This window comes from Palaemon carinicauda, chromosome 37 (assembly GCF_036898095.1).
Source record: "Palaemon carinicauda isolate YSFRI2023 chromosome 37, ASM3689809v2, whole genome shotgun sequence".
Classification (NCBI taxonomy): Eukaryota; Metazoa; Arthropoda; class Malacostraca; order Decapoda; family Palaemonidae; genus Palaemon; species Palaemon carinicauda.
In genome coordinates, this window is record NC_090761.1 from 74,466,240 (window position 1) to 74,494,138 (window position 27,899).

The 27,899-nt window shown below is 45.0% G+C and overlaps 1 protein-coding gene and 2 long non-coding RNA genes across 3 annotated transcripts in view; all 3 read left to right on the forward strand.

The window, feature by feature from the left end:
- LOC137629809 (uncharacterized) overlaps positions 1-3,068 on the forward strand; it is a 91,910-nt gene extending 88,842 nt beyond the window's left edge. Inside the window, exon 3 of the long non-coding RNA XR_011041612.1 lies at positions 2,931-3,068. This is a non-coding gene — a long non-coding RNA (uncharacterized lncRNA). The remainder of the gene's footprint in view (positions 1-2,930) is intronic.
- Positions 3,069-3,602: 534 nt separating this feature from the next.
- Positions 3,603-26,351, forward strand: LOC137629810 (uncharacterized). Its single transcript, XR_011041613.1, has 3 exons — positions 3,603-7,375; positions 8,426-8,553; positions 25,973-26,351. It is a non-coding gene; the product is annotated as an uncharacterized lncRNA (long non-coding RNA).
- Positions 11,556-14,819, forward strand: LOC137629807 (uncharacterized). The gene is made up of 2 exons (XM_068361457.1): positions 11,556-12,484; positions 12,631-14,819. The coding sequence occupies exons 1-2, from the start codon at positions 12,206-12,208 to the stop codon at positions 14,671-14,673; spliced, it is 2,322 nt and encodes a 773-aa protein (XP_068217558.1). The 5' UTR covers positions 11,556-12,205; the 3' UTR covers positions 14,674-14,819.
- Positions 26,352-27,899: the final 1,548 nt, after the last annotated feature.

The following is a 27,899-nucleotide window of genomic DNA, read 5'->3' on the forward strand; positions in this document are numbered from 1 at the left end:
ACATTTATTAGTTAATAACGGGACACAGTGTGGGAGGAAAGAATTATGAAATTACAGTACTTATGAGATTAAAAAACAGTGGCTGAGGAAAGACACCGTGTTGAGAGGTTCTGAAATGAAATGCTGTATTCATAAAAACAAGCAAAAGAAATATTTATTTGGAAATTAAACTATTAGGAATACATTAATGTATCAATCAAAATAATCAAAGGCAAAATTAACATTTCCTTTTGCATATTGTACCAGCAAGAGAAAAATACGAAGCAACATGCAAGATATACCACTACACAATTACAAAAACGGAACTTTAAAAATACTAACAAGACCATGACGGCAGAACCCTCAATGCTCGAATTCTTTACCGAAACATTCCCCCAATGTTAACAATCAATGGCCTCAATATTGACCAGTCATGCTCTGCCGTCAATTTGCTTTGAAGTATGGCAGCTAAAACTGAAAAATGGAACGCCAAAATACAGCTGAGGGCCAGTGTCTGTCTTCCCTCATTACTTACAATCACACCACACAATTCATTCTTACACTAAAGTTTCTGTAAGCTTTCAGAAGTGTTGACATCACATTGATGGGACAGTATGAAAAATATTGCACTTTACTTAATACAACACCTTAGTACAGTTTTTCCCTTGATCGCATGACTCTAACATACCATAATTTAATTCTTGTCCCTCATCCCACTCATATCATGAATATGGAAAACTCAGTCACCATAAACCTTTTTTTTTCAGCAGGAGTCTCAGATCTCCAATCGGCAGGATTCCCTGTCATCCCAATCTCTTTTCCAAATTAGCCCTTATCAGTATGACGATGAAGGCATCCATGAGTCATTGCAGACCTTCAGTTATAACAGTTAAACAGACCACTACACACTAGCAACAGGCAATACTCTAAAACTCTCTAGAGAATACCCTAATTCTCTCTCCCTTACACTCCCTACTGAGTGTAGGTGCTGCTGTCAATACCTGGAAAGGAACAATAACAGATTAAGACATTTTTGGAAAGAGGGGCTTGACGGATACAAAAGAAAAATTAAAATCAAATATGTTTCATACACACAAACCACTAAAGTTTTCTTAGACACAAACCCTTATATATTGCAAAGAAATGCGCCTGTCAGTCCCGGGGGTAAAAGGCTATCGCTCAACCTTAAGCCTCGCCTTTAGACTGAAAGGAATGGACATTTCTTCATCGCTAGAACTTTCCTTACTCATGCGGAGTTATGAACTTACCTGTCCTCAGTCTGAAGTGAGACCTCCCCCATGGAACGTGGTTTGAGTTCTCAGGTCTCTTAAGAGACCTCCCTATGAACCATTATGCCAGGCAACAGATCGCCACCTAACTTGGAAGACGGTGTTCCTGCTAGCTTTGGCTTCGGCTAAGCGCGTCGGTGAATTTCATGGTTTCTCATACGACATCGCCTATTCAAGGGAATGGGGAGAGGTAACGTTCAGCTTTGTCCTTGAGTTTTTTGCCAAGACTCAGAACCCGGGAGTAGCGGATCCACGATTTGACTCCTTCCGGATTTCGAGTCTTTGTTCTGTAACAGATGACCCTGATCATCTCTTTACTCTGCCAGTGAGGAGTTTTAGGCTGTACCTTAAGAGAACAGCCGCAGCCCGTCCTCGTGTGCCTGCGCTCTTCGTCAGCACAGGAAGAACCAAGAGGAGGATCACCAAGAACACCATAACAGCATGGATTCGCAGACCCTCCTTCACGTCGCCCCAGAGCTCATGATGTCAGGGGCATAGCTACGTCCCTGGCATTCAAGAGAAACTTCTCAGTGACACAGGTTATTCAAGCTGGGGTGTGGAAACGTCAAACTACGTTCACATCCCACTACATGCAAGATGTGACGCACAGGAGACTCGATAAGTTTTTAATCGGTCCTGTGGTGGCTGCACAACAGCTAGTTTAAGACCTCAAGCTCCTTATTGGACAAGTAGCAGAAGGTTGAGGGCATTGTTACCCAGTTTTAGTCTGCATGAATGAAAAGGTTTGACTGGCTCTTAATCTTTTCTTCATCCTCCCCTCTCATGGGGAAAGCAACATCCTGGGTTCTCTGCACAAGCTGACCTCAAACCACTGCAGGTAAACCATGCTCCCTTGTGTACCTAGTATTAAAACTAATACTGTTGCGTCCCCATACCCCAGCGAGGTGGTATTGGGAAAGTCTTGGTTACAACAGTTTTTCTTCCCAAAGACTAAGGAATAACTTTACCTGGACGGTCACACTTCTATGTATCTCGACACACAGCTTGCGTAGGTCGTGGACCTTGCATAGCAAGGTTTTAGCAAGGTACAGGGACTCCTTATTGTTGAGTACTGACATACTAAGATAAAGAGCCCCAGGGTAAAGCCAAAATCCAGATTGGCAGGGACGTCCACCCTTCCTAATGGGTAAGTCACCCCTAATAAATAGCGTGGTTTGCATTCCAGTTATGGAACAAATAACAAATTCGTAGGTAATTTGTATTTTTAGTAATGATACAAATCTTAGCTATTTATAAAAACTTGCCCGCCAGCCCTATCCCCCTTGAAGTCCTATCTCCAAGTAAAGTGACCTATATCACAGGTGTATGAGTGGGAGCGGTAGCAAGCTACCTCCCCCTACCCCTCGCTAATTACCGGTGTTGGTAATTAACCCTTGCTAAACTTTAATGGCTCGTCATTTCAGCTACGCCGAAAGTAATATCCCTAATAAAAAGCTAAGGCTTGTATTGTTATGAAAAATACAAATTACTTACGAATTTTTCATATTTGGAACATTTCACCTAACTTCATTCAGGGACGTTAAATTTTCATTATTTACGATAAGGTCAACATGAGTGTAAATCTATGTTGATTAATGCAATGTATTAAAGGTTGATTAACCCATATTCTGTCATATTCAGATATTTACTTTCTATTTGCAGGTTTAATAAAACAGCAGCTGACATAAAATACACAGAAGATGCACGAAGCTATGAAAAGCTTAGATGCAAGTAGGAAATCACTCTAACTTATAAAAGCTACAATTTTTGAGTCTCTAATTTGACTATAGACAAACATACAGTACAGTGGAAACTCCACGGTCAAAATGGTGGAAAGAGAAGAGCTTGCAGGACGGGTAAAAAGTTCAAATCAAGACGAAAAACAATGAATGAAATTAATCATTTAAACAGCTCTAGATTAGATTGGGATTTTCTAATCATGACTTAAGTTATGAAGAAAATTATTTGAACATTGAATACAGGCTGGAAATAATTGTACGGGAAAATTAGGCTTACAACAAGAAAAGAAAATCCTAACTGAAACTGATAGGTAGATACTACCTGCTTGATTAGTTCTATGAAGGTCGTTTCTGTAGGGCAGATGAGTGTCGACGATAAGGCCAGAGGAAGGTCGACTTTATAGCCAGATAAGGACCAGTTACAGGATCAGAGAAGGCCGATTACAGGACCAGATGAGGGTCGGTTGCAGGATCAGAGAGGGCCGATTGCATGACCAGATAAGGGAAGACTGAAGAGTTGTTTGCAGGGCTAGATGAGGATCAGTAATAAGACCTGATAAGGGCAAGTTGTATGACTGTATAAGGGCCAATAAGGGCCAATTTGTATGACCCTATAAGGGAATATTGTAGGGCCAGATAATGGCTGATTGCAGTACCAGGTCAACGCCAATCTTTGACCAGACAAGGGCCAATCTTTGGCCAGATGAGGGCATGTAGTAAAACCTTATGAGGGTAGACTTTAATGCCAGATAAAGGCTGGTTGCATTGCCAGATGAGGATCTATCTAAGGCTAGAGGATTTTTTTTTTAGATATGCGTGATAAGAGCAGAATATATGGCCAAATAAGAACCAATTACAGGACCAGATAAGGGCCAAAAGTAAGGCCTCTTATGGGCAGACTGTGAGCCAGATAATGGCTGATTGCAGGGCCAGGTGAGGGCTAATCTTTGGCCAAATAAGGGTCAATCTTTGGCCAGATGATGGCTTGTAGTAAGACCTGATGAGGGTTGAATTAAGGCCTGATAAGGGCCAATTGCAGAGCCAGATAAGTGTCTATCGAAGGCCTGATGAGTTTTTTATAGTTGTGCGTGAGGGAAGTAAATTACAGAACTAGGTAAAGGTATATCTGATATCAGATGAGGTTTTTTTAGTTATGCCTGGTGAGAGCAGATTGTATGGCCAGATAAGAATCAATTGCAGGCCCAGATAAGGGGCGATATTAAGTCCTCATAAGAGCAGACTATAGGGCCAGATAATGGCTAATTGCAGGGGCAGATGTGGACCAATTTTTGGGTAGAGGAGGGCTTGTAGTAAGACCTGATGAGGGTAAAGTGTAGGGGCAGATGATGGTCTCATATGGGTAGACTGAAGGGCCAGATAATGGCCTTAAAAAAGTAGACTGTAGGCCTAGATAATTGCCTCATAAGAACAGACTCTAGGGTTAGATAATGGCCATATAAAAGCAGACTGTATGGCTAGATAATAGCCAATTGTATGGCCAGATAAGGGTTGATGATAAAGCATGATGAAGGTAAACTGTAGGGCCAGATAAAGACCAATAGTAAGGCCTGATGATGGTGGACTGAAGAGCCGATTTTAATTCTAGGTGAGAGTAGAATGTAAAGCCAGATAAGGAACTATTGTTGTGGCGAGATGATGGGCAGTAATAAAGGCTAATGAAGGCAGACTGTTAGGTCAGTGAATGACTAACTGCAAGGCCAGGTGAGGAACAATTAAGAGATCTTTGACTGCAGACTTGAAACATAAGTTTGCCCAATAGAACAAAAGGAAAACAACTTCAACTCCTACAAAAAAAATTACAAAACTGTTATTTTAAAGCTGTGCCTTATGTAGGTTATCAACCTGTGTAAAATTAGAATAGAAGATGAAGGAATCAATAAGCAGATGTTAGGTAGAGAAATTCCTGATGGGGAACTACTTCCAAACGTGATTGGTGTACCCTCAACAGAGCTAGAGCTCGAGTTGCCATAACAGGTGACAATTCATTTTGATGTTGTTAACCCTTTTACCCCCAAAGGACATACAGTACTGGTATGTTTCACAAAACTCATCCCTTTACCCCCATGGACGTACTGGTACGTCCTTGCAAAAAACTGCTTTTTAAATTTTTTTTTGCATATTTTTGATAATTTTTTGGGAAACTTCAAGCATTTTCCAAGAGAATGAGACCAACCTGACCTCTCTATGACAAAAATTAAGGCTGTTAGAGCAATTTAAAAAAATATAATGCAAAATGTGCTTGAAAAAAATAACCCCTGGGGGTTAAGGGTTGGAAAGTTCCAAATAGCCTGGGGGTAAAAAGGTTAATGTTCTTAAAATATTTTATTTTTCCTTATTTCCTTTCCTCACTGTGCTATTTTCCCTGTTGGGGCCCCTGGGCTTGTAGCGTCCTGCTTTTCCAACTGGGGTTGTAGCTTAGCAGGTAATAATAATAATACTGATAATAAAATGGGGCTTTAAAACTGATCACTCCTGTGAATGTGGAGAAAAATCAAGACCAATCATATTCTCAAATCATGCCCACTATCTCACCGGTTCGGAGTGGCCAGAATTGGTGACAATCTGGTTAAATGTGACCTTAAAACTGACCAGGCCTGAGAAATACCCGGATCATCAATCATATTCTTTTATCATGCCCACTATCTCATATTTTGGACATCTCTGACTTGATGTCAATGAAAGAACACTTCAATGGTTGACTGTTTGTCTCGATAAGCTGTAATGATGTGGAAAACAGGTCAATTGTGGATCGCCCAATGATGATGAACTGAGACGTAGATCCAATCATTCACGTAAGAAGTGACAGGTGTGAACTGAAATGCAATGAAATAAGATTGAAGGTTTGTAGAAGATATTATCAAAGCCAGAGAATTGAGAAAAGATAAGATGATATACAAACACTGATACTGTAAAGGGAAGTATGTTATAAGTGAATGTGCAAAGACCAGGAATAACATTTGGTGCCAAAATTGTGTGGGGATAATCACAGGAGGTGAAATCAATTAACTAGCTTGAGAATCCCCAAGATATTACAACTGGTTAATTGTATTTATGAATGCCATGGTGTTCCCATTGATCACTAAGGAATTGATAGGTAATAAACAACTGCAAAACAAAGGGAACACTCGAATTTCAAGAAATTTTGATTATTTGCAGAGCTGACAATGCCGCAATACGAATAAACAGAACAGGAAATACGGGAAAACATTGGATGGGCATAGATACTTGTTTAGTATAGAAAAATAATCGGAAAACTAAAAAGTTTAAAGTCTTAATAAAGTATTAAGAAGAATGTTCCACCACCCAGAAATCCCTTCAGATACAGGATTCTGTCCAAAACTGAATAACACTGAGCTTAAGCTGATCATGTTACCCGGACTTGTTAAAGCAAGAAAACAGTAATCAAGGGAATCCCGAGATGAAATAATGAGAAATTCCAGAGGACGGGATATGATGATATTTTTTTAAAGCTACAATTCTAGTTGGAAAAGCAGGATGCCATAAGACCAAGCCCAATTACTGGAAAAACAGCCATGTGACGAAAGGAAATATATAATAGTGTGCCCGAGTGTATCCTCAAGCAAGAGAACTCTAACCCAAGATAGTGAAAGACCATGGTATGGAAGTTGCAGCACTACCCAAGAATAGAGAATAATGGTTTGATTTTGAAATGTCCTCCTCTAGAGCTGCTTACCATAGCTAAAGATAGATGGAACGAGGAAGGTCAGCTGACAGTAAAGAAAGCAAACAAAGAGCTGGCCGTAAGACAAGCTACAAAACTGAAAAGAAAGTTTACAAGTTAAAAAGATGTTGCTGACCCTGGGAACAACGGAACTATACCGTACAATAGAAAAATTATAAAAGTGGCAGTAATTGCAAGCCAAAAAGCTTTGTACTTATCAGTGAGGAGTGCCCTCAAAAGTGTTCTGTGGAGTGATCAGCGAGGAACCAAGGACAAATGAAGAAATAATAAGAAATCCCAATCAAATAAATTACGCTAGACAAGAGTAAAAGACACCCGAGAAATAACTTCAGGTTTATCTGTCATAGAAAAGGCAAGAATATTTTTGCAAAAGGAAGACTGCTCAGCTCACAAGATAAGGGGAAATATCTCTTCAAGTCCAAGATTATTGACTAAGTTAGCCATAAGAGAGAACGGAAGATCAGAAGAAAGGAAGAGAAAAGGGAAGGCAATAGAAAGAAAAGCCAATCATCCAGCTGGATGCCCATGGAAAGCATCACGTGTATAGAGAACTACGAAATGCAGATGTTGTGAGTAGTACCACCAAGAATCTAGAAAAAAATACTGTACAGGCTCATAGACCATCAAAATCTGCTTCTTTCTAGGTGAGTTTGAAGTCTTATGATTCTGTAACTAAATAGGCTCTACCATCCTTATTTCATATCTCTTGAATATTGTTGCAAAAGAAAATAAACAGGGTTTTAAATTAATATTTACAAATATTACAAATTTTCAAGTATGGAGAGATTCTGAAATAATTTAGTGGTGTAGAATCCGATTTCCATTACAAAACTGAAGTAATTATTACAAGATTATAAAGGGAATCTATTTCTGGATACAAATATTACAAATAAAACAAAATAAATATATGCACATCTATTGTTGCTAGCTTTTGCATGAAGGGTAAGAACGGTTTAGGTGTTAAGAATCATGACTGCATTCTGTATTTTGTTAAGTCTAAGGTTCTCCCTTTTAAGGGAGAGTATGGGCTTTCCCCTCATGCACTCTGTCGCTAAATGATCTCCTTTTACCCTGTACCTTGTTATATGGCTTAAATTCAATCATTTGATATTGTTATGATAGTACAAATATCCAGGAATAATTAATTGGTCTGAAATGCATTTTTTATTATTATTGTTGATCAAAAAGTGAGATAGTTGGTCTTGAATGTGATAAAAATTTCTTCATTAAATGTCCCATGAAAGAACCTTTAGAATTTTCATCCAAATTGTCATTGCTTGACATAGTTCAATTATCTGGTTGTCGTACTTTAAAGAATTACTTTCAACTCCAGAGAACCTTGAAGTAAAAGCAAATTGTACTTTCTATATTATCCTAATACCTTTTGTCAATAAGGGTAAAGACCTTTATTCAATAAAATTGAAATTAATCTGTATGCCAAAGGTCTTCTTTGATGAGGATTAATTTGGTTACACAGCTCACTTGGCACATTAATTTTCATTGCGTGATATATCTTTCATAGAGTTGCAAGGAGTTTAAGTTGAACAATATCAGCATTTCAGTTTTCACAATTAATGTTTTTGATAGTTGCACAAGAACTTGATAAATTCACAAGAAAATATTGTACGTGAATTCAATAACATATCAGCTACCAGTGATTTACAACCAGTGATCTAATGACAGTTCTTTTTCAGACGGATCGGCTTTTGACATTACCAGCCAATCTGAGGAAGTAAAAGTGCATTATTATGCTCACTCATCATACGGCAAAGTTAGCGAATGCCTCAGATGGAGTATTGCACGTTAGGATTTACAACTAAAGGTAAGATTTTGATGAAACTTAAGCTGTTTGTTGTACATAACTTGGGCAAATAAGAGATTGTTTTTGATTGATAGTAAAACACAGTATGGTGCCTCACTGAATTTGTTTCTTTTCTACGAACAATATCTTAAGAATTTAGTTGTTCCGTAACTGAAATACAAACCACGCTATTTAAATAGGGTATTACTTTCGGCGTAGCTGAATGATGAGTCATTAGATTTTTAACGAGGGTTAACTACCCCCTCGCTAGTTAGCGAGGGTAGGGGAGGGGTAGCTAGCTACCCCTCCCCCCTCACACACCGGTGAACTGATTCACTTCGCTTTTGGTTCGGGTGATGGTCAGACGTGTCTGCTCTCACCCTCGCATATTGACAGCCTTAATCTTTTTTGCTTTTTCTTTCAGTTGTGTGTTTGGAAGTTGGCCTCTCTCTTTATCATGCGGAAATGCCCTGGTTTACCCGACCGCCCTTGTGGGACTTATATTTCAGCGGTGGAGACGGACCCTCACACCTTGTGTCCGTTCTGCAGAGGTCAACGGTGTGATAAAGATAAAGTGTGCAGTGAGTGCAGGGAGTGGTCTACCTCCCAGTGGGAGAGGTTTTCCCGGCGACGGAAGAAGAAGTCTAAGCGGGATCTTTCTCCTTCAAGGGTTTCCTTGAAGAAGGAAAATTCCAAGGACTCTTCTTCCGTTGCCCGAACCTCCTCCGAAGCTCCCGCTCGATCGGTCTCTCGTGAGAGGCCGTTCTTTTGTTGACTGACCTCGGGGTTCGGGAGAGGGAGTTGCCTCCCATAGCGAGGCAGCTCCTCCTCCTCCTCCGGTGGAGGATTTATCTGTTTCTGTGTATATTGATGATTTATTGCAGCTTTGGGCTTCCTTGGGGCTTAAGGCTTTGCCCTCCAGGGTAGCCCTGTTTGACTTAATCCAGTTGGGCGCAGCTGTCAAACAGTCGCCGGTGATAGCGGAGGTTGACCCTCTGTCTATCGTCGACGTTGTTGTGGCAGAGGCTTCCGACGGGTCGGGTCAAAGCCCTGCCTTGGGTGCTGATGTTGCTTAAGGCTCAGTTCCCCCCTCCGAACATCTTTCGAGGGAGGAGCTGAGTCCAACGGTCTCTCCTGCAGGTGATTCTCCCCCTCGGGGAAGTTCACTGACAGAGACTCCTCTTCGGAGGACCGACAATGGTGTTCCTGCTCCCAGAGGACGTATCTGTTGCAAGGCTCGCCCTCCTCTTCGCGGTAGAGGTCTTCCTTCTCCCCTCAAGGGAGTTAGGAGGCGCCTCTTCGGCTCCTCGCTCTTGCCGTCCCCCGCAGAGGATCCTCCTCGACGTGAGTTGACCGTTGCAGCCGCATCACTGGACCTCTCTGCAGATCGTTCGCGATCTCCTACGCCTGCCAGACCTGCTGATCCTCCTTCACTGTTCGTGGCAGCTGATGCGCAGTGGGCGCCCTCGCACCCCGTTATCCAACGGGCACCGGTCCCTTCGGGGCAAAAGGGCTTGTCTCACAATGTGAGCAAGTCCCTTAAGTGCCAGTTGTTCCGTACTGAAATACAAACCACGCTATTTACATGGGGTAATTACTTCGGCGTAGCTGATGACGAGCCATAAAAGTTTTAACGAGGGTTTTCTGGGCTCAATCCCTGTGCCGCGCAGTGAAATGCTCCTTATGCACCATTTCAAAGGAATATAACTGCTAATATTACCAGAGAAAAAATGTAAAGGAATGCTAGGTTGAACTAGCTCGCTCACCTAATGGTGTCGGTATAGACTGGGGCGAAATACCAGAGGTCTCGTACCATTTAGATTTCTCCTCTTCGAAATCCCCCAATAGTGAGGTGCCGTTCAACCTCCCCTGCCTCGCAGACCAGTACTACTAACTCAACCCACGCTTGCCCATCACTCCTTTCAAGCACCTGTTTGATATAAGTCCAAGTGTTTTATTTCGTGTGTTTCATTGGATTTATCATCAACTTTCTCTCGATGGCCGATTCCCAAGATACCCCATCGAAGTTAAGTACCTTATCCATGAGTTTTTAACGAGATTGGGCAGTGTCATCTTTGTTTTTATTATTTAGAAGTGTTTATATATGAGCGGCGTCCCCGTTCTTTCTTTCGCCTCTGCCCTTTGTCTCGTTAGTTCGTCCGTCTTTTATATTCGTTCGATCCTTTAGGAGTTTTTTCCTTATATTCATTTAGTACATAACTTTATGCTTTCATATAGCAATATTCATTTAGTACACCGACTTTATGCTTTCATATAGCATTTATTTTATGTTATCCTATGATATCGGTGTTAGCGTTTCATCAGGAGTAGGTTATGTTGGTATGCCTGCATTCGTGCGTGTTGGTGGATAGCGTCAACATTGAGATTGTTTCGCTAGTTCTAGGAGCTTTAATTTCGACCATCTCACTTATTATTAGTAAAACCTTTTGTTTTATTACGCTCCACCTAGTTTTACGTTTGGTTCGAGTGGGACTCTCGCGTATTTTGTTGTTTTTACTGTTCGATCTACCGCTTCAGTAACTAGGTTGGTACCCCTGCTTTCCATCTGCTGATGGCGTCATGCTTCCTCCCCTACCACTCGCCCGAGTCCCTCTCTCGCCATATTTTTTCTGCATGCCTAACCTTACTTACGTGATTTCGCTTTTAATTCATTAATTATTTTTATGTATTTGTGCATTGATATTATATTTATTGCTTACTCCGTTATGATCATATTTTTGGGATTTTCATGTCATGATTAGGGGATCTCCAGTTGGTAGCCCTGTCTACCACTGCGCACTGGCGATTTCCCTGTACCATTACACCCCCCCCCAACAAGTTGGGGAGGTTATTCCATCCCCCCCCCCTTCAGTGTACACCCTTCCTCTCACTCGATGGTTGTTGGTTATGATTTACGGGTCAAATATGCTTGTACCTCAGTCTTCCATCAACGTTCCGACATATTGAGGACTGAGTATACCAACGGGGTATGACTTAGTCTCATTCATTCATACCAAGCGGTTTCGTCTCCCCCCTCCCGTCGCCATCGGTCGGGGAGGGGGAAGGCCGGGACCACCGGGGACTATCACACGTGATTAGTCGGTATATCTGCACCTTGGTGTAACCTTGCTTTTAATTACGGTTGTTAGAATGAGCACTTATATTAGGAGTGTCCTCCCCTACGGTACCTCATGCTATTATCGTCCGTATAGGACTTATTATATCCCATATCATTATTTTATATTCTACATGAATCATTACCTTTGTCCCGGTACCTCAGGTAAGGTAGGGGGGGGTTCCACTGGCTCCCCCCGCGCTCTCCCGTTGTACCCTCCCGTCATCAGACATCGGAGCCGCCGAGCTCTTAACTACATGATCGGTTGACACTGACACGGTTTTGATTAATATCCTCCCTCCGGGAGCCCTATTCATTACAGACATTAGTTTTTGATCATAATTGGCGTTTTCTATTTATGTACTTTAAGGATGTATCTTGGGTACTTTAAGTTTACTTTAAGTTACTTTAAGTTTACTTTAAGTTTACTTACCAACCCTGTTCCCCGGCCACGGGGGCCCCGGAACTAGTTATGATTATATATTAATCACTGTTTTTTGCATCCTTTTTCATACCCGGCTCTGCCGGATTGCTATTGGAATAGTCTCAGTTCTCTGCATGTTTAGTCTAAGGCTATACATTTATTTTATTAACTGGCAGGTCCCGGACCCTCCGGGACCCCTTATAGAGAAACTAGTAGATGCTCATGGACTATTCCTTTTACAGGTGGTCCGTTGCCGGATGACAGCCTGCGCGGCCGTCCTTCACCAGCCTTGCGGCCATGCTGTCTGTCGGTCCCACGCGGACTGTGGGATCCAGATGGACGATATTTTGGTATGGCACCCTGACAACTGCCTTATCTGTTATGACCTTATCTCCACCCTCGCTTCAGATTCGGTGAGCCTCTTTCAGTCATTTTTGTATTTACTTCCCTTCACTGGGCGACATCAATATGTTAGATAATCATTGACTTCTGTTATGAATCTTCGGGTTCATTTATCATTTTGTCCTCGGGTTTGCTAACCTTATCCCCGTTCTTTCAGAGTTCCCAGGCGGTTAAAACTTCAGCAAGAGCCACTTTGAAATTGTGGGTAGGCGGCTTCGCCCGTAACGTAAAGGCCAGGAAGCCCTACGTCCTCTCAGAAGATTATTGTAGACTTATCTACCCGAACGCAAAATCTTCGGCAGCAGTGCCTAGGCAAGTGGCGGCTCCTATAATTGCTGACATTGCGGAAATCGTAGAACTCAATCTCGTCCAGGATACAGACATCCCTGACGACCCGGACCCCATTGAAGACAATGTTACGGCTCTGACCTTAGACATAGAGCCCATGGTTTTTGACGAACCTGACACAGGTAAGGTTGTAAGTGAGGCAGGTGGGTCTGGCGCTAAGACCTCTCTTCTTAGCCCCTCTTTTTTTCCAACTTCTAATAATTTTTCCTTTCTTGGTTTTGAAGGGAACCACGAATCCTCCCCAAGATCGCTCTCGGTTCCTGCCAAGGTCAAATCTCAGAAAAGACCTTTAGTGAGGACTCGTCAGAATCCTACACTACCTGGATCATCGAAGCCCAAGAAGGCTCCCCTCCCCAGAGCTCCTAGTGACTCGACTAGCACTGCCCCTATGTCTCAGGACCCGGGAGTGCAGTCATCCCCCTTAATTACCACAACCAACCTCGACCCGGAGGCCCTCACGAATATGTTGTCGAGGGTCGTTACAGAGCAGATTAGTTCTATACTTTCTGCCGTCACCAGAAGACTAGATACCCTGGAAAGTGGACTGCCTCAACAACAGCAGTTCCTCATCCCGGACGCCTCAAAACTTCCACCCTTCACGAAGAACAACCCGTGGAAAATGGCGCTCCACTGTCCTTTCACGGACGGAATGTTGACCATCGAGGGTTTTGGGACCAGGCCCATTGAAGATTTTGAGTTCTTCCCTCCCGGTCTTCAATTTCCTTTCCCCGGCTTCGCCCGGCTTACGGAAGAGGCTCTTGTCCGACTAGATAAGGTCCCTAAAGAGACCGTTATCTTTCCGAAGGAACAGGCTCAGTCTGTTTGGGTTCGAACCTTAAATGAGTGGGGTTGTACAAACACCATGCTGACCCCCCACAAGAGTACTTACACCATGTTTCTTGTGGACGAACAGACCCCCACTCCTTGCGTCACCAAAATGGTTGAATTAGCCCTTCAGGCAGTGACCGAAGATAAGCCTTTGCCACAACTCCGGGAGACAGATCCTACATCTCTGCTGTTCCCATCAGATAATGAATGTTGGCTTAACATTCAATCGACATTCACTTCTGGTAAGCTATCCGCGGACTGTGCATCGACGCAATTCAGTGAACGCCTCCCAAGACTACCTGAAACCTTAATCCGACTCGAGTTCGAGTCCCGGTCTAGGTTTAGCCGGAGCCTCAACATCTCGACTATGGCGGAGATGTTTTCTCTTACTTATGACGAGGAACACTCTTTTAAAGTTATGACTAAAGCCACCCTGCAATCTTTGTTAGCAGACTGCTACGACTTCTTGGTGACCAAAAGACGTTGCCGTAAGCATGTCTTATCTGAAGCCACTATCCGCCATGAGCCAAATAAGCTCATTAAAGCCTCTGCTTGGGGTCCGGACCTTTTCCCGGAGGACATGGTCAACTCGGTATTGAGCGAAGCTGCCAGAGTGAACCAGAGCCTCAAAGTCCGTTGGGGTCTCACTCCCAAACGGAAGTTCGAACAATCGAGCATTCACTCCCGGGGCAGAAAAAGGCTACGCCCTTATAGCTCTACCCAATTCCGCCAACCTATTCAAGTAGTCCAGTCGGCCCCGGTCTCTCAGGGCATCCAACCCTCCACCTCCAAGTCTCAGCCCCAAGTGAAGTATGTCCTCGTCCCTGAAAACCAAGTGGCTTCGAACTCGTTTACCTCTCCTGTTTATAACCCGGTCTATGAGTCCCGGTTTTCCTCCCAAGGATACCAACGAGGCAGGGGCCCCGGTTCGAGGGGTTCTTTTCAGAACAGAAGCAAAGGGAGATATTTCTCCCGTGGAAAAGGGTCACGTGGTGGCCGAGGCGGTAAAACCTCCAACTACTGACGGTCTTCAGGTAGGAGGGAGACTTTATGTGTTCCGGAGTCGCTGGAAATTCAGTCCTTGGGCCTTCAGCATAATCTCCAAGGGCCTGGGGTGGAGTTGGATAGAAGGGCCTCCTCCACCGAACAGATTCCATCAACCCTCGACACCGGACCTACTTTTGTTTACCCAAGATCTTCTTCGCAAGAACGCGATCAAGGAAACGAAATATCTGAAGTTTCAAGGTCGCTTATTCAGCGTTCCGAAGAAAGACTCCGACAGCCGAAGGGTCATCCTCGATCTGTCTCGACTAAACTTGTCCATTCAATGCGACAGGTTTCACATGCTTACCGTCTCGCAGGTGCGAACCTTGCTTCCCCGTGGGGCCGTCACCACCTCCATCGATCTTACCGATGCTTACTATCACGTTCCAATAGCGAGACACTTCCGCCCATTCCTAGGATTCAGACTGGACGACAAGGCTTACACGTTCAAAGTGATGCCTTTCGGGCTCAACATCGCGCCCAGAATCTTCACGAAACTGGCGGAATCGGTCATTCAGGAACTCCGATCCCACGGAATCCAAGTCGTCGCATACCTGGACGATTGGCTAATCTGGTCAGACAACGTCGAGGATTGTCTCAAGGCAACAAACAAGGTGATCCAATATCTTCAGTTTCTGGGATTCCAGATAAACTTCGGAAAGTCTCGTCTGACACCAAAGACCAAATTTCAGTGGCTGGGATTACGGTGGGACCTACGTTCTCACACTCTATGTCTCCCCAGGTCCAAGAGGATAGAGATTGCGAAAAATACCAAACGCTTTCTCGGGGAAAAGGTAACTTCCAGAAGGAACCAGGAGAGGATTCTAGGGTCCCTACAATTCGCTTCAGTGACAGACCTCCTTCTGAAAGCGAAATTGAAAGACATCAACCGAGTTTGGCGCTCCAGAGCGAACACCAAACGTCGGGACAAGAAGACACGCCTTCCTCCCATTCTTCGGAAGAGGCTTCTCCCATGGACAACCGCCAAGAGCCTATCAAAATCGGTTCCGTTGCAGTACCCCCCTCCAAGGATAGTCATCCACACGGATGCCTCCCTATCAGGTTGGGGAGGCTACTCCCAACACAGGAAAGTTCAGGGCCTTTGGTCTACAATGTTCCAGCAATTTCACATAAACGTCCTGGAGGCCATGGCTGTCTTACTAACCTTGAAACGTCTTTCCCCGGCCAAGAAACAACATCTGAGGATAGTCCTCGACAACGAAGTCATAGTCCGTTGTCTAAACAGAGGGGGCTCCAAGTCAGGTCCCATCAATCACGTGATGGTGGCAATCTTCTCCCTGGCGGCCTCAAACCAATGGCACCTATCCGCCGTTCATCTGGCTGGAGTTCGGAACGTTGTGGCAGACGCACTCTCCAGGACGGTACCGTTGGAGTCAGAATGGTCACTAGATCGCAAATCCTTTCAATGGATCCTCTTCCAAGTGCCGGATCTCCAGGTAGACCTCTTCGCGACGGAATCCAACCACAAGCTGAAATGTTATGTGGCCCCCAACCTGGACCCTCGGGCTTACGCCACGGATGCCATGTCTCTCGACTGGAACGCCTGGGAAAGGATTTACCTTTTCCCACCGGTGAACCTACTGATGAAAGTGCTGGACAAACTTCGAACCTTCAAAGGTCAAGTAGCCCTGGTGGCCCCCAATTGGCCCAAGAGCAATTGGTTTCCTCTTTTACTGGAGCTGAATCTCCACCCTCACCAGATTCCCAACCCGACTTTGACCCAGATAGTACAAACGTGCACTGTGTTCGCTTCCTCAAACATTCAGACCACCCTAACTTTATGGACTTCATGAAGTTTGCGGCACACAAAGGGGCTAACATAGACCCCCAGAATACTTTATTTTTAGAATCTGACAAGTGAGACTCCACTCTTCGTCAATATGACTCAGCGGTCAAAAAACTAGCTAAGTTTTTGAAAGATTCTAGTACTGACTTTATGACACTAAACCTAACGGTAACCTTTTTCAGAACCTTGTTTGAGTCGGGCTTAGCAGCCAACACTATTACTACCATCAAGTCTGCCTTGAAGAAGATTTTTCTAATCGGCTTTAATATAGATCTAACAGATTCATTGCTAGCTTCGATCCCAAGAGCCTGTGCCAGACTGAGACCATCTTCTCGTCCTAGCCCGATTTCCTGGTTTCTCAATGATGTTCTTAAACTAGCGTCAGAAACCGTCAACGATTCATGTGAGTATATCCCTCTACTCAGGAAAACTCTCTTTCTCGTGAGTTTGGCATCTGGCGCCAGGATTTCAGAATTAGCTGCCTTATCAAGGGATCCAGGCCACATAGAGTTCCTTCCGTCAGGAGAGGTCCTCCTCTCCCCAGACAAGGTCTTCTTGGCCAAAAATGAAGACCCTCAGAATAGATGGTCCTCCTGGAAAATCATCCCTCTCCTTCAGGATCCTTCCCTATGCCCGGTTACCACTCTAAAGTCCTTTCTATCAAGGACTTCCTATAAGACCTCGGGACCCTTGTTCATCAGGGAGCGGGGAGGGACTATAACTTTGAAAGGGATCAGACAACAGATCTTGTATTTTATTAAACAGGCCAATCCAGAGTCTTTTCCTCACGTCCACGACATTCGGGCGGTAGCGACCTCAATAAATTTTTTCCATCATATGAACTTTACAGATATCTCTAAATATACCGGATGGAAATCCCCCTCAGTGTTCAAGCGGCACTATCTTAAACAATTAGAGGCCCTTCAACTCGCTACCGTAGCTGCAGGGAGCGTGGTATCCCCCGGACAAATTCCTTCTAACTAATCCCTGAATCCTATATCTTCCACCTTCTTCCTCTTACCTGCCTCACTTACAGTTCCTACCTGAGTTCGGTTTGTTGTATCACACCCATGGGTGTTCCTAGTTCGTAACATTGCCATTTTATTATTGTTCAATTTATTCTTCCATACGAACTGTATTTCTTTAGTGTTCAAGTGTATGTAATTTGTTCCAGTGTTTGACCTTAATTGGTTTTGTTTTAAGTTAATGTTCTTTTGTCTTCCCTTCCTGGGATATTATACCTTATCATGCTGATGTTATTAAAGACGTCCGTCTTCTACGTTAACTTTTGATTAAACCACTGTTTGTTATGTTGATTTTTATTCGTTCCCATATAGTTAATAAAGTTTGGGTTCGTTTTCTCTGGTACTATTTCACTGCGCGGCACAGGGATTGAGCCCAGAAAAGGGATTTTGACGAAGGAAAAATCTATTTCTGGGCGAGAGACCTGTGCCGCCCAGTGAACCCACCCTATTTGCTCCCCCCCTGTTCAGACCCCAAACTTAAGGGTGCTGTAAGGAGTGATGGGCAAGCGTGGGTTGAGTTAGTAGTACTGGTCTGCGAGGCAGGGGAGGTTGAACGGCACCTCACTATTGGGGGATTTCGAAGAGGAGAAATCTAAATGGTACGAGACCTCTGGTATTTCGCCCCAGTCTATACCGACACCATTAGGTGAGCGAGCTAGTTCAACCTAGCATTCCTTTACATTTTTTCTCTGGTAATATTAGCAGTTATATTCCTTTGAAATGGTGCATAAGGAGCATTTCACTGGGCGGCACAGGTCTCTCGCCCAGAAATAGATTTTTCCTTCGTCAAAATCCCTTTATTACCCTGCCGCTAGTTAGCGGGGGTTAGGGAGGGGTAGCTAGCTCCCCCCCACCCCCTCATACACACCGGTGAATGCTTCACTTTACTTTTGGCTCGGATGGCGAGCGGACGTGTCTGCTCCAATCCTCGCTTGACAGCCGTTAATGCTTTGTCTTTTACTTACTTTTTCTTATACTTAATATATTAAACATTCTTGGTGTTTATATATATTTCTGTGTATAGAATACTGTATAGTAAGTTTTTCTTTTCAGTGTTTGTGCGGTGTGTGTAGTGTACGACAATGAGAGAGTCTCGAACGGCTTAGCGCTAGGCCACCACCGTTCCCTTCTTGGTGCGCGGCCTTCCTACTCTAGGCCTCTACAATTGCACTTCATGGAGGGCGGTCTCTCTTCTCGAGGTCGTTCACCTGTTACTACTACTACGTACTACTAATTGGAAGTTTTTTCCCGCTGCGGGCTGAGTGGCTTTTCCGTTTTATTTGTTTCAATTATTTTTATGAATTTAATTGTGTTTTTAACTGGTTAGCTTCTGGGAACACTCTCCTTCGGGGGTCTGTGATTCTTTGGGAACTTTCAAAGTCAGTTACATAATTATAGTTGTTATAATTCTGTTTTTGTTAGTTCTCCGCCCTCCCCCTTCTCCCGTGAACATCAGTGGGGGAGGAGGGCGCATACCTAACTTTTGTTCTTATGTCTTTTACTTTCCCTCGGGGTTACTCTTCGGAGTTCCTCCCGGGGGAATTTCTGTTAAATAATTATTTAAATTTACTTTCCCAGTTAACTATGCAGTTTCTTCGTTTGACTGAAGTGTGCCAACGAAGCAGAGCTGTCCTGTTTATGCCTGGGGAGTCTGCTGTCGCTGCCGTCTCTCTAGGACATCGTCATGGGCATTATCCCTTCTCTTAGAAGTTCTCCCGTGACAACTGTCAGCTCTTCAGTTCATCCTAGAACTATAAGGAGGTTCGCCTCCAAGGGTAGTTAGTTAACTTCCCTTCTTACCTTTTTCCTGGTCCTAGGCGGTAATGCTCTCGGGTCTGAGCGACCGCCTTTGTAACCATGCTCAAGGGGCTGGGCGGTTGCAAGGTCGGACCATGGAACTTCAAGCGACCATGCTCTTGGGGCTGAGCGGTCGCTTCTGTAGCTATGTTCAAGGGGCTGAACATCTGCGGGCTCAGTCTTGTGATCTCTCTCGTTCGCGAGGGCGGCCACTCATAAGGCCTCCTCTTCGGAGTATGGCTCCTTACAGGTCAGCTTGCTGACCCCACGGCCCTTCGGGGCGCCATTACCAGTGTCTGGGGTTTCCTGGTCCTTAGGCAGTTTTGCTCTTAGTGCTGAGCGACCTCTCTTGTAACCATGCTCAAGGGGCTGAGCAGTTGCAAGGCCGGCCCATGGAACTTGATGTGACTATGCTCTTGGGGCTGAGCAGTCGCTTCTGTAGCTATGCTCAAGGGGCTGAGCAGCTACAAGTCAGTTTTGTGACCTCTCTCGTTCACGAGGGAGGCCACTCATAAGGGCTCCTCTTCGGAGGATTGCTCCTTATAAGTCTCTTCTACGAAGTGTCACCTCTCTCGTTCGCGAGAGAGGACACTCTTAGAGACTCCTCTTCGGAGAATTGTTCCTGGTAAGGTCAGCTTGCTGATCCAACGACCCTTAGGGACACCATCACCAGTCTCTTCTACGAAGTGTTTACCTCTCTCGTTCGCGAGAGAGGCCACTCATAGAGACTCCTCTTCAGAGGATTGTTCCTGATTAGATCAGCTTGCTGTTCAGCCGCTAACACTTCGGTGTTTAGTGACAGGGAAACTTCGGTTTCTCGTTACGCTGACCCTTCGGGGTCTCGTAACTTTAGTTACGCAGAACCCTTGGGCTCTCGTAACTTTAGTCACTCCTACACTTCGGTGTTTAGTGACAGGGAAACTTCGGTTTCTCTTTACGCTGACCCTGCGGGGTCTCGTACGTTAGTTACGCAGAACCCCCGGGCTCTCGTAACTCTAGTCACTCCTACACTTCGGTGTTTAGTGACAGGGAAACTTCGTTTTTCTTGTTGCACTGACCCTTCGGGGTCTCGCAACTCAGGCTACTTTAGGCCTTTTGGTCTCTCGTTCCCTTAGCTAAGACCTGCTGTCCTGCTGTCTTTGTTCCTGGCTGCTGATACGCCTTGGGCGCTCACGACTAAAACCTGCCATTGCACTTAAGGGACTTGAGCGCAAACTGCGCCTCTAATCCTTCAGCTCCAGATTTTTACCTGCGCCCCCTCATACTGCTGCTGTTCAAGACTTGGCGCCTCAGCGCTCACCTGCGCGCGTGCGCTCTCCTGTTCCTGTTAAGCGCCAGGGTTCCCCTGCGCCCCCACACTGCGCTCCAGCTCCCACTAGCAGTTCCTGATTAGCGCGCCAGCGCTCTCCTGCGTAGTACTTCCAGTGTTGATTGTCGGCTCTGTGCTGAAACAGACATGCCTTGGTCTTCTTCAGGGGATGCCCTCCCTTTAGGGACACATCCCAGTTCCTGTTCGACCTGTCAGCTGATCCTTCGACCCAGAGCACAAGCGCACTCATGCATTTACGCACGCGTTGATTATTTTTTGATGCGCACAACGCCGACGATCACACCTGTGCTGACGATCTTCATACGCGCGTAGCGCCGACGATCGTCCGCGCGCGGGCACCAATGGGCTCCCGCGCGCATTCGGCGCGCCCACACACCCGCGCGCCCGCGCCGTGCGCGGGCACCAATGGGCTCCTGCACGCATTCGGCGTGCCCACACACCCGCCCTCCCGCCCGCCTGCCCGCCCGCCCGCGTACGCTCCTACATTCTTCTCCACGCGCGGGCACCAGTGGTTTCCCGCGCCCATTTGGTGCCTCCGCGCATCCGGCATTTCTTTAATTTGCGTGCCCATCGCAGCATCGCCCACCTGTGCTCCTGCACCCTGTTGCGCGCCCATCGCGCGCAGTTCCTGATATAGCGCACACGCGCTCACCAACGCCCCAGCGTGCTCCTACAATTCAGCGCGCAGTCCAGGATGTGCCTAAGTTAGCGTACGGGTGCTTACAGGTACCTCTGGACTCTGCACCCAATTTGCGAAATCCTGTACGCACGCTTCCAGTTGCCATTTGCCGGTTGCGTGCGATGTTCCAGTTGCGCGCGATATTCCAGTTGCGCGCCCATCGCAACAGCGCATACCTGTGCGCCCGAATCCGATTGCGCCGCACATCGGAGTTTTTTCCGGAAAAATCGCAGGCGCTCACCAGTGGTTCAGCCTGCCGGGTCTCCAAGTCTCTTCTACGAAGGGCACCTCTCCCATTCGTGGGAGAGGTCTCTCATAGTGACCACTTCCCGAAGTATCAAGTCTCCTGCGCTCCCAGCGCACCCACGAGCTCCTCAGGGTAAGATGCCTGGGCAGACTGCGTAGCGCTCACCTGCTCGCCATCGCGCTAACTCGCTCTACTGCACTCTCACGCCCAACAGTCTTGCATGAGGTTGCTGCGCACATGCGATCATTTGATTGCGCCCATCCAACCTTCAGCCACCTCCTACGTGCACCCGCGCTCACGCTCCTGCGCCATCTGCTCGCGCTCACGCCATCAATCTCGCACGCCTGCGTCCTTACGCGCTCGCGCGCTCGTGAGCACAAATTCCTGCTGCGCACAATCCCTTCCAGGAATCATCGCACTACCTCCAGCTCGATCTGCGCCCCGATCGCAAGCGCGATCATGCACGAATCTTACGGGGCTGCAGGTGGACAGGCCATCGTCCCGTTCCCCTCCCAGCAGGCGCAGAACAGCGCGCTCGCCGGAGAAGGGGAGGTTTCCGGACAGGTCTAAGGCCCCCCCTTTTGTCTCAGCTTCGTTCAGGCGAGCCCTCCTTTGTCAAATTCCTCCAAGGGATCGAACGATCCCCTTCCCTCCAGAAGGAGTGTCTGACAGCTCGACTGTCAGCCAGCTACCCTAGTTTGGGACCATAGTCAGAGCCCTTATGCAGGCTATGAAACCTGTGTTCTCTGACCTCTGTCACATATCAGGGGCAGCTCCCTCCTCTCCTGAAGAGAAAGAGGGGAGTCCCCTCCAGGGTGTCTTCTCCAAAGGCTAAACAGTCTCCTCGCAAATCCTTGCTCAAGGTACCACAGGGACTTAGGCCTGTGGTCAGAATCAGAAAAGTGCCTCCATATAAATCTGCTAGTGATGAAGGCTGCTCTCCCTGGCCCTTCTTCAGTGCCAACAAAGATCTAGCGGATCACGCTGAGGGGTTATGAGCAACAACACCTCAGTAGTGGCTTACATCAACAAGCAAGGAGGTACCTTTTCAAAGCGGCTATCCCATCTCTCAATAGGGATACTGAGATAGCCCGAACCCCACTCGATCCCTCCATCGACTCGCTTCATTCCAGACAAAGGGAATGTGCTCACCGACAGTCGGAGCAGAGTATCTCAGATAATGAGTATCGAGTGGCCCTTGGATCATCCAGTAGCCAATAAAGTTCTGACTTTGTGGGGTTATCCGACTGTGGATCGGTTCGCTACAGCGCTGAATTTCAAGCTCCCGCTGTGTTGCCCCCAGGCCCAGATCCCAAAGCACTCTGACAAGATGCCTTCCAACAACGGTGGGACAGCACCAACATGTGCGCTTTTTCCCCGTTCTGTCTGGTGAGGAGAGTGGTCAACAAGACCAGAATATCGGTCAATCACTCTCGGCGTCACAAGCAAACAACCACATGCCAACAGCTCCCTCAAAGCTGTAGATTCGCTTCGACTTACCGCCTGGAAGACTATCCAGCATCTCCTCACCAAGAGAGGATTGTCGCAACAAGTTGCAAACGGGATGTCTGGACACCTGCGCAGGTCATCCACAGGGGCCTACCAGGCAAAGTGGCGAGTGTTTTTGTGGTTGGAATCGTGAAGGAGTATCTCTTCAACCGATACCACTGTTCCAGCAAGAGCGAAGTTCTTCGTTTATTTGCGGGAAGAATGTTCCTTTCAGTCTCGGCAATGAAAGGCTAGCCTTCAGGCTAGCCTTCAGGCTCTAAGGAGCGGACATTCCTTCATCGCTGGAACTTTCCCTACTCATATGAAGATACGATCTTACCTGCCCTCAGTCAGAAGGGAGACCTCCTCCAGAGCACTTGGTTCGAATTCTCAGGCCTCTTAGAGAGGCCTCCCTACGAACCATGTCGCCAGGCTTCAAATCGACACCTAGCTCGATAGGCGGTGTTCCTGCTAGCTTTGGTCTCGGCCAAGCGAGTCAGTGAACTTCATGGTCTCTCGTATGACATCACCCATGTAAGGGGATGAGGGGAGGTAACGTTCGTAATCGTCTCTGAGTTTGTGGCTGACACAGAATCCGAAAGTGCCGGATCCTGGATTCGACTCTTTCCGGATTTCGAGTCTTTGTTCTGTAACAGATAACCCAGACCATCTCCTACTGTGTCCAGTAAGGAGTCTGAGGTTACATCTCAAAGAACGGCTGCTTTCGTCCCCAAGTGTAAGTTGTTCCGTAACTGAAATACAAACCACGCTATTTACATGGGGTGATTACTTCGGCGCAGCCAATGACGAGCCATAAAGTTTTAACGAGGGTTTCCTACCCCACCGCTAGTTAGCGGGAGGGGGGGGGGTGGTAGGGAGGGGTAGCTAGCTACCCCTCCCCCTCACACACACCGGAGAATACTCCACTTTACTTTTGGCTCGGATAGCGATCGGAAGTCTCCGCTCCTATCCCCACTTGACGGCCATTATTTTAGTGCTGCCTTTGACCGTGTTAATCATGAGGCCCTTGTTTTCAAACTGAAACAGTTGGGAGTGGGTGGGTCGTTTCTTAGCATTATTATTGATTTTTTAAGTAGTAGATCTCAAAGAGTAGTTGTTGATGGGCACCATAGTGAGTATAGGAATGTGATATCCGGTGTTCCACAGGGTAGTGTTCTTGGCCCATTACTTTTCATACTATATACACATGACATGTGGTTTGGCCTAGAAAATAAGCTTGTTGCATATGCAGATGATGCTACTCTCTTTGCATCAATTCCATCCCCTGAATGTAGACCTGGGGTTGGTGAATCCCTTAATAGAGATCTAGCTAAAATTAGTGCATGGTGCAAGTTATGGGGTATGAAGTTGAATCCTAACAAAACTCAAAGTATGATTGTAAGTAGGTCAAGGACGGTGGCTCCTCAACATCCGGATCTCAGTATTGATAATGTTTCTTTAAATTTGTATGACTCTTTCAAAATTTTAGGTGTGATTCTCGACAGCAAATTTACTTTTGAGAAATATATAAGGTCTGTGTCTTCTTCAATTGCACAAAAAATTGGCTTATTGAGAAAGTCTTTTAAGATATTCGGTGATCAATCTATTCTGAAGAAGTGTTTTAATTCTTTTATTCTACCTTGTTTTGAGTATTGTTCTCCTGTCTGGTCTTGTGCTGCTGATTCTCATCTTAATTTGTTGGACAGAAACTTACGGTCTATTAAATTTCTTATTCCTGATCTAGATATTAATCTCTGGCACCGTCGTTCAATTAGTTCATTATGCATGTTGCATAAGATTTTTCATAACTCTGACCATCCTTTACATTCAGATCTCCCTGGACAATTCTATCCTGTTCGTAATACTAGGCTGGCAGTTAATTCTAATAGCCAGGCCTTTTCCATCATAAGACTCAATACTACGCAGTACTCTAGAAGTTTTATTCCAGCTGTTACCAAGTTGTAGAATGATCTTCCTAATCAGGTTGTTGAATCAGTAGAACTTCAAAAGTTCAAAGTTGGAGCAAATGCTTTTTTGTTGACCAGGCGGACATGAGTCTTTTTATAGTTTATATATGACATATTTGTTTTTGACGTTGTTAATAGTTTATATATGACATATCTGTTATGACGTTGTTACTTTTTTTAGAATGATTTACTGTTAATTTGTTCTCTTCAGTTATTTATTTCCTTATTTCCTTTCCTCACTGGGCTATTTTTCCCTATTGGAGCCCCTGGGCTTATAGCATCTTGCTTTTCCAATTAGGGTTGTAGCTTGGATAGTAATAATAATAATAATAATAATATTGTTTTGTCTTTTAACTTACCTTTTCTTATACTTAATATATTTAAACATTATTGATGTTTATGTATATTTTGGTGTATAGGAAATAGTAAGTTTCCTTTGCTTTCGGTGTTGTGCGGTGTGTGTTGTGTACGTTCTACGAGAGTATCGCCGGCTTTGCAGGCCACTACGATCTTTTCTTGATCACGGCCTTTCACTCCTAGGCCACCATGGTTGCCTTCGTGGAGACCGGCCCTTCTCTTGAGGTCGTTCACCTCTTACTCCGTACTACGCCTACGATAGCCTCTCAGGACCGAGTCGCTATTTTGTTTTATTTGTGTCAATTATTTTTATGAACATAATTGTGTTTTAACTTTTCTGCTCAGGGCTCACGTCCCTTCGGGGGTCAGTGATCCTTGGTACATTGAAAGTCAGTTGCATAATTATAATTTTATAATTCTGTTTTGTTAACCTTCGTCCCCCACCCCCTCACCTGGGCATGCCGGGTGGGGGAGGGGGGGCGCATACCTTCTTTCGTTCTTATGTTTTTTCCCTCGGGGTTTCTCTTCGGAGTTTTCCCCGGGGGAATTTCTGTTAAATAATTATTCTGTTTTATTTTCCAGTTTGCGATGCTGTTTCTTCGTGCCTGTTGTGTGCCTTCGAAGCAGAGCTGTCCTGTTTATCCTGTGGAGTCGGCTTCGCCGCCGTCTCACAAGGCATTCGTCAGGGGCTTTCCCTTCTCTTAGAAGTTCCCCCGTGACTACTGCCAGTATGTTATAAGTGAATGTGCAAAGACCAGGAATAACATTTGGTGCCAGAATTGTGTGGGGATAATCACAGGAGGTGAGATCAATTAACTAGCTTGAGAATCCCGAAGATATTACAACTGGTGAATTGTATTTATGAATGCCATGGTGTTCCCATTGATCACTAAGGAATTGATAGGTAATAAACAACTGCAAAACAATGGGAACACTCGACTTTCAAGAAATTTTGATTCTTTGCAGAGCTGACAATACAGCAATACGAATAAACAGAACAGGAAATATGGGAAAACATTGGAAGGGAATACAGTAGATACTTGTTTAGTATAGAAAAATAATAGGAAAACTAAAAAGTTTAAAGTATTAAGAAGAATGTTCCACCACCCAGAAATCCCTTCAGATACAGGATTCTGTCCAAAACTGAATAACACTGAGCTTAAGCTGATCATGTTACTATGACTTGTTGAAGCAAGAAAACAGTAATCAAGGGAATCCTGAGATGAAATGATGAGAAATTCCAGAGGACGGGATATGATGAGGATATTTTTTTAAAGCTACAATTCTAGTTGGAAAAGCAGGATGCCATAAGACCAAGCCCAATTACTGGGAAAACAGCCATGTGACGAAAGGAAATATATAATAGTGTGCCCGAGTGTACCCTCAAGCAAGAGAACTCTAACCCAAGATAGTGAAAGACCATGGTATGGAAGTTGCGGCACTACCCAAGAATAGAGAATAATGGTTTGATTTTGAGATGTCCTCCTCTAGAGCTGCTTACCATAGCTAAAGATAGATGGAATGAGGAAGGTCAGCTGACAGTAAAGAAAGCAAACAAAGAGCTGGCCGTAAGACAAGCTACGAAACTGAAAAGAAAGTTTACAAGTTAAAAAGATGTTGCTGACCCTGGGAACAACGGAACTATACTGTACAATAGAAAAATTATAAAAGTGGCAGTAATTGCAAGCCTAAAAGCTTTGCACTTATGAGTGTGGAGTGCCCTTAAATGTGTTCTCTGGAGTGATCAGTGGGGAACCAAGGACAAATGAAGAAATAATAAGAAATCACAATCAAATAAATAACGCTAGACAAGAGTAAAAGACACCCGAGAAATAACTTCAGGTTTATCCGTCATAGAAAAGGCAAGAATATTTTTGCAAGAGGAAGACTGCTCAGCTCACAAGATAAGGGGAAATATCTCTTCAAGTCCAAGATTATTGACCTAAGTTAGCCATAAGAGAGAACGGGAGATCAGAAGAAAGGAAGAGAAAATGGAAGGCAATAGAAAGAAAAGCCAATCAACCAGCTGGATGCCCATGGAAAGCATCACGAGTATAGAGAACCACGAAATGCAGATGTTGTGAGTAGTACCACCAAGAATGTATAAAAAAATACTGTACAGGCTCATTGACCATCAAAATCTGCTTCTTCCTAGGTGAGTTTGAAGTCTTGTGATTCTGTAACTAAAAAGGCTCAACCCTCCTTATTTCATATCTCTTGAATATTGTTGCAAAAGAAAATAAACAGGGTTTTAAATTAATATTTACAAATATTACAAATTTTCAAGTATGGAGAGATTCTGAAATAATTTAGTGGTGTAGAATCCGATAGCCAATACGAAACTGAAGTAGTCATTACAAGATTATAAAGGGAATCTATTTCTGGATACAAATATTACAAATAAAACAAAATAAATATATGCACGTCTATTATTACTAGCTTTTGCATGAAGGGTAAGAAGGGTTTAGGTTTTAAGAATCATGACTGCATTCTGTATTTTGTTAAAGAA